The following is a 7485-nucleotide window of genomic DNA, read 5'->3' on the forward strand; positions in this document are numbered from 1 at the left end:
CTCCCACAAGCAGGTCATTACCATGCACCTTGCTGTCATAGCGTCTCTTGTTGGCAAGTGCTTTCTTCTTCGCTTCAGTCTCAGCTAATTCATAGGCTGTACTGTACTGTAGGTCATCGTGTTTGGTGTATTCATCTGGGCTAACACCAAAACAGAGATCAATGGGTAGTCTGGATTCTCTTCCAAACATGAGGTAAAACGGTAAGAACTAAGTGGCATCATCTTGATACAGTTGTAAGCATGCACAAGAAAACTGATATGTTGGCTCCAGTGCTGCTTTTCCTTGGTATTTAATGTTCCTAACATATTCAGCAATATACTGTTAAATATAATATTTGATATGGTGTCGTTGTGGATTTGCGTATACCGGCCACTTTCAATAATTCCTTGATGAGTCTGTTCTCAAAGCTGCGTCCCTGGTCGCTATGGATACAGGCTGGTAGTCCATAATGCACAAAAAACTTCTCCCATAGCACATTCGCCTTTGCTTCTTGATCTTTAGTCGCCTGAGCATATCTAATGTAATGGTCAGTTACCACTAGTACATTTTAAGCTGCTCTTGAAGCAGAACTGAGAGGGAGAGAAGAGGAAGCTGCCAGAGAAGAAGAGTTACAACAACTAGAGCTCAGAGAGAAGGCCCGTCAGGCCGAAGAGGAAAGACGACAGGCTGAAGCAGAAGCAGAAATAAAGCGCAAAACACGAGAATTAGAGCGACAGAGGATAGCGAGAGAACTCCGTGTTGAGCAAGCCAAAGTAGCAGCCTGTGAGAGAGAAGAATTGCTTGATATCACCCCAGTGATGGAGACAGTCCCGCCAATTTCATCGGTACCACCACCACAGCCAGCAGCTACAATTCCAACATCCATTGTGAAAACTGAACCAGTGAGCCCACCAGCAAAAACTTACACAGCACCTCCACCAGTTATAAAGACAGAACCAGCCAAACCAACATTTGCTGATTCAGACAAACGAAAGGATAATTTATTCCATCAAACAGGGAAACAACAACATACAACGCTAAACAAGGACAGCCTACAAGTATTGGCTGAGAATTTGGCTTCATCTGTATCATTGAGCCGACTGCCAACACCTGAACCACCAATATTCACAGGAGACCCGTTAGCCTATCCAGATTGGTTATCATCCTTTACCACCTTAGTTGAATTACGCGGCGTACCACCTCTTGAAAGAATCCACTACTTGAAAAAATATCTAGGAGGCCCAGCCAAAGAAGCCGTAGGAGGATGCTTTCTCCTAAGAAGCGAACAGGCATACGAAGAAGCTAAGGCTATTCTCAACGAAAGGTATGGAAACCCATTCACAGTAACAGAAGCTTTCAGAAATAAAATAGAAACCTGGCCAAGAATTTCAGGCAAGGACAGCATGGCATTGCGAAAATTTTCAGACTTTCTCAAGCAGTGTCAAGTAGCCATGAAAGATATACCAGACCTAGCAGTCTTGAATGATGTGAGAGAAAACAGAAAAATGCTCCACAAGCTACCCGATTGGGTTGTTACTCGATGGAGTCGAGTGGTCGCAAGGGTAAAGAAACTTACAAATACGTACCCGCCATTTGAGAACTTTGTTGGGTTCATACAGGAAGAGGCAGATATTGCATGTGATCCTTTAACCCCTTGACTACCTATGGCGCCGGATATATCCGGCGCCATATTGAATTACCATATACCTAGAGTGCCGGAAATATCCGGCACAGTTAAATAGGCATATTTGCTTCGTTTTTGTCTCTAAAAATCCCGTAATTTTGGCGTCGGCATGCAGCGCGACTACGATTGATGTATTCTGATATGACCTGAATGTGATTGCGCCCCCGTACGTCCGAGTATGGCCAAAATCCGGAAGCAAATGTCGTGACCCATGACCTCGACCGTGAAAGGTCAGGCTGATCACAGAAGTGTCAAGCTGATTGTTTAAAGTTTCGGAGTTTTCAGAAGTACTGACGATCGCGAAGATGTTTATGGTTTGTTTTTTTTTATGAAATGAAATGTTTATTTATTGAAAACAAATGATTTATATGTAAATATGTTCTATTAACAGCAATATTCGTGAATGAAACAAGAGGAAATACAATTGTTTTACTATAAGCCAGTGAAATTTTATAGCAGCCATATTATCAATATGACTGGTCACATGACTGGTCATGTGTTTGGTCATGTGATATGTTGTTCCGTAAAATGTATTTTTAAATATTGTGAATTAATTTTTGATAAATCATAACCATTTTAGATGCATGTTTCTGCAAGGAAGACATAAAGCAGGTGTTTACAAATATAAAATGTGTTGATTTTCAAATACAGAATCACGTCAGATGCTGATGTTTGTGGTTCATTTATTCTGCCTTTTATTAGAAAAATCTTAAATAGGTACATCTATAAATAAAGCAAAGGGTAGTTATTATTACATATATGTAAAGACAATGCCATGAAAATTGCAACTGTATTCAAATTTGCGTCATTTTATGGAAAAAACAATTCAAAACACGTCCTGATGCTTCAAATATTCATATTCTTTGCCAACTCTGGTCACATGATGTGTCATGTGACCAGTCACGTGACCTGGAAATACAAAACTTATGTATGAAAAAGTGGGAAATTTCATGCTGATTCAGAAAATATATGGTTTATTGGTACTTACTTAATTTTTACTCTAAGCAGTGTTCATGCAATGACCACACCCACGATTTTATCAATATTTACATAAGGGGCCTGGTATATAGGAATACATTGGCCTTGGTAGTCAAGGGGTTAACATCACTTGGATCTCTGAGACCATCAACGGACAAGGATCAACAAGGAACTTCAAATGGCACGACCAGAAAGCGAAAACCAGGTGGACACACTTTATCCACATCATCAAAGCCGACAACAGATACTGAATCATGTCAGTTCTGTAAGAAAGATGGACACCCCATCCAAGAATGTGAAGCATTCAAAGCAAAGCCAATGACAGAAAGGCAAGATTTTGTCAAGAAAGGCGGCTATTGTTTTGGTTGCTTGGGTAAAGGTCACATATCAAGGAACTGCCCTGCTCGCTGCAAGTGTAAGAAATGCGGTAAGAAGCATCCAACCAGCTTGCACAGTGAAGAGAAAATGTCCATTCCAAAGACGAAGCCCCGCACGAACGAAGCAGATGATGTTGCTCAAGTGCAAGATCCTGAAAAAGAGGATAATGGTGAAACAAAGAAAGCCGGTTGCTATGGCGTCACTCGTCCTCAAGGCAAACCCATTTCGTCAATGATTGTTCCTGTGTGGATATCAAGCCATGAGGAACCAAATAAAGAAATATTAGTATATGCACTGTTGGATACCCAGTCAGATACTACATTCGTACTCAATCACGTTGGACAACAGCTGAACACAGCATCAGAACCGACTAATCTCAGATTAACCACTATGACGACAAGCAACAGAGCAGTAACTTGTCGACGATATTCGTACCTCAGAGTTCGTGGATTCGATTCACACACAGTGATATCACTACCTACAACATATTCACTTGATTATATTCCCGTAGAGGAATCACACATACCCACTCCTGATATTGCCAACGAATGGCCTCATCTCAGACAAATTGCTCATCTCGTACAGCCTTTGAAGAAATGCGAAGTAGGTCTACTGATCGGTTATGATTGCCCACAGGCCCTGGCACCTCGCAGATGCATTACCGGGGAGGGCAATCAGCCATTCGCAGTAGAAACGGACCTCGGATGGAGCATCGTTGGACAACTAACACAGTCCGAGGACGATAAAGATGTTTTCAGTGTAACTCATCGAATACTTACGAAGACAATACCAGATAACATACAACCCAGTGTCAACACGGACGGGCATCTTCCGCAGGACGTTTGCTATGCCTTTAAGACTTCAGCAAGGGAACAGTTCATCGAACCTTCGGACATTGTGAAAATACTCGAATCAGACTTTAACGAAACCCGAGCTGAAGATGTTACCATGTCACAGGAGGACATTCGTTTCATGAGGATCATTGAAAATAGCATCTCCAAAGAGACGGATGGTTTCTATACCATGCCCCTTCCATTTAAACGAGACAAACCACCACTTCCGAACAATAAATCGATGGCAGAACAACGACTGCAGTACCTTAGACGTCGATTCAAGTCGAATCCTAAATACCAAAATGACTACATGCAATTCATGCAAGATATCATCACAGCGGGAGATGCAGAGTTAGTTAATGAACAAGAGCAGGAGAATGGCTCAACATGGTATATACCCCATCACGGTGTGTACCACCCTAAAAAACCTGGTAAGATTCGTGTCGTATTTGACTGCAGTGCACGATTTAGAGGAACCAGCCTTAATGACCACTTACTACAGGGACCAGACCAGATGAACCCCCTGATTGGTGTACTTTGCCGATTTCGAAAGGAAAATGTGGCTATTATGTGTGACATTGAACGGATGTTCCACAGATTTAGAGTAAATGAAGATGATAGAGACTATCTTCGATTCCTTTGGTGGAAAGATAGTGATTTCGACTCTAAACCAGCCACATACAGGATGAAAGTTCACCTTTTCGGCGCTGTATCCTCGCCAGGATGCGCAAACTATGGACTTAAACAAGTGGCAAAGGATAATCCTCAATACGGAGAGAAAGCAGTCAACTTTGTCTCCAGAAATTTCTATGTAGACGATGGACTCGAAAGTTTAGAGTCCTCACAAGAAGCCATTCAACTAATTAAGAATGTTCGCAACCTGTGTGCAGAAGGAAACCTTCGATTACACAAATTCATATCGAATGACAGAACCACAATGGAATCTGTACCCATATCAGAACGTGCCAAGAATGTCAAGGATCTAGACTTGTCCTTCAATGAACTTCCCATAGAGAGAGCTCTGGGAATTGTGTGGTGTGCGGAGTCAGACACATTCCACTTCTCGCCTGTTGTTAAGGAGCATACTTCTACTCGACGCGGAATATTATCTGCGGTAGCCTCAGTATTCGACCCACTCGGTTTTCTTGCCCCTTTCGTACTTCGAGGAAAACGAATCCTACAAGAAATGTGTAAGAAGGGAACAGAATGGGATGACCCCTTACCAGATGACTTACGACCGAAGTGGGAATCATGGCTTTCTGAACTTCGAGAGTTAGATGAACTTCAGATAAGAAGATGTTTCAAACCAGACAGTTTTGGAACTGTTAAGAAGATTGAGCTTCACCATTTTTCGGATGCAAGCCTGACAGGCTATGGGCAAAGCTCCTATTTAAGGCTTGTCGATTGTAAAGATAACATTCATTGTTCACTCGTGATGGGGAAGTCGAGAGTTGCCCCCTTGAAACCCGTAACAATTCCGAGATTAGAGCTTCAAGCAGCGCTCGTCTCAGTTCAAGTCAGTAACTTCTTGAATAAGGAATTAGACTACGAAACCATTGAGAACTTCTTCTGGACAGACTCGAAGATAGTTCTCGACTATCTGAATAATGATGCACGTCGCTTCCACATATTTGTGGCCAATTGCATACAAAGAATCAAAGAATCATCTCAGCCAGAGCAATGGCATTATATTAGTACCAAGGAAAACCCAGCAGACCATGCATCTCGTGGACTTGGTGTAAACGACATGATACATTCGAATTGGTTCAAGGGACCAACCTTTCTATGGGAAAAGGAATTTCCCACACCCAGCCACACTAGTAGGGATATTCCTGCAGACGATCCAGAGTTAAAGACTACGAGAACGTTAGCGACTACACAGCAAACATTTTCATCAATGATAGAGCGTATAGAAAGATTTTCAAATTGGAATAGAGCAATAACTGCGGTTGCAATATTGTACAGATACATTGCCAAGAAAAGAAACCAAGACAGTGCTACGCCAGGAGAAGCTAAACAGAAAGCAACCATGGCAATAGTCAAGTGGACTCAACAAGAAGTGTTTGTTGAAGAAATACATGCTTTGAAGAAGCCTACCCTAGAAGGCAAAGAGACCAAGATAGTGAAGAGGAATAGTCATTTGCTCCCGTTGAGCCCATATTTAGACGACAAGCAGATACTCAGAGTTGGAGGGAGACTTGACAGATCTCCGATGCCTGACCACGTCAAGCATCCTGTCATCCTTCCTCGTAGGAGTCATGTTACAACACTGATCATCAAATGGTGTCATGAACAAGTAGCCCACCAGGGTCGCGGCATGACAGTAAACAAAATCAGATCAAGTGGATTCTGGATAGTAAGTTGTAGTTCTGCAGTCGAATCATTTATCTACAAATGTGTTCAATGTAGAAAGTTCAGAGGAAAGGCCAACACTCAAAGAATGGCAGATTTGCCAAAGGATCGTCTTGAACCTTCACCTCCATTCACATACTGTGGTATTGATGGCTTTGGTCCTTTCATCGTCAAGGAACGTCGTAGTGAGGTAAAACGATATGGTATCATTTTCACATGTTTATCACTGAGAGCCATACACACCGAAATCTTAGAAGAAATGACAACAGATGCATTTCTGAATTGTCTTCGTATCTTTATCGCAATCAGAGGTCCTGTGAGACACATACGTTGTGATCGAGGATCAAACTTCGTGGGAGCCAAAAATGAGCTTCAAGTTGAATTACAGTCCATGGATGAAGGAAAGATTAAGGATGAGTTATCCGACGTCAGTGTGATTTCATCTTCAATTCCCCACATGCTAGCCATATGGGTGGTGTCTGGGAACGCCAGATAAAATCAGTCAGAAGCGTGTTAGCAGGAATCTTGGACCAAAATGGAACAAGACTAAACACCTCGGCTCTTCGCACATTCCTGTACGAAGCCATGGCAATTGTGAACAGTCGGCCATTGACTGTGGAGAACTTGAACGATCCTACTGGACCTACACCTCTCACCCCAAACCAACTCTTGACCATGAAATCGGATGTGATTCTACCACCTCCAGGGAATTTCGTCAAAGAAGACTTGTACGCCAAAAAGAGATGGCGCGTAGTCCAGTATCTCGCAAAGGTATTTTGGTCAAGATGGCGGAAGGAATATTTGTTGAACCTTCAAGCCAAAAAGAAGTGGCAAGACACGAAAAGAAATCTTAAGGTAGGAGATGTAGTGCTCCTCAGGGAGGATGATGCTTTCAGAAATCAATGGAAGTTAGCAAGAGTGAATGAAACTCTATGTGATGATGACGGTTTGATCCGTCGCGTGAAATTCTCATGGGTGATCGTCACCTATCGAAACAAGGTAAGAGATTGAACAAAGAGGTAATTTTAGAAAGACCCATACACAAGCTTGTTTTACTCATTGAGAACGGTGACCAGGATGAATTCTAAGGTAAGTTAACTCACAGTGAGTGGGAGCCAGACCGATCTCTGGCTGCATCAAGTTTGAAAAATTCACTGTCATGTAGTTTGAAAATTTGTGTTGGAAAATCAAAGTGATTTTCAAGGGGGGAGTGTGACTGCCATCAATAAAAAGGAAAGAAAACAGGGCAGTCACGTTGAGGGCGCTGCACAGGCAAGCAC

The 7485-nt window shown here is 42.4% G+C and overlaps 1 protein-coding gene across 1 annotated transcript; it reads left to right on the forward strand.

The window, feature by feature from the left end:
- Positions 1 to 240: 240 nt before the first annotated feature.
- Positions 241 to 6701, forward strand: LOC139127133 (uncharacterized). Its single transcript, XM_070693053.1, has 3 exons — positions 241 to 286; positions 569 to 1618; positions 2755 to 6701. The coding sequence occupies exons 1-3, from the start codon at positions 241 to 243 to the stop codon at positions 6699 to 6701; spliced, it is 5043 nt and encodes a 1680-aa protein (XP_070549154.1).
- Positions 6702 to 7485: the final 784 nt, after the last annotated feature.

This window comes from Ptychodera flava, unplaced genomic scaffold, assembly GCF_041260155.1.
Source record: "Ptychodera flava strain L36383 unplaced genomic scaffold, AS_Pfla_20210202 Scaffold_29__1_contigs__length_4469600_pilon, whole genome shotgun sequence".
NCBI lineage: Eukaryota > Metazoa > Hemichordata > Enteropneusta > Ptychoderidae > Ptychodera > Ptychodera flava.

What these genes read in the sequence shown, in the direction of transcription:
- LOC139127133 (XM_070693053.1), top strand. Translation starts at nt 241, where the DNA reads ATGCACAAGAAAACTGATATGTTGGCTCCAGTGCTGCTTTTCCTTG. An exon ending in TCCAGTGCTGCTTTTCCTTG is followed by an intron (nt 287 to 568) that starts GTATTTAATGTT and finishes CTCTTGAAGCAG; the next exon opens with AACTGAGAGGGAGAGAAGAG. An exon ending in GGAAGAGGCAGATATTGCAT is followed by an intron (nt 1,619 to 2,754) that starts GTGATCCTTTAA and finishes TGGCCTTGGTAG; the next exon opens with TCAAGGGGTTAACATCACTT.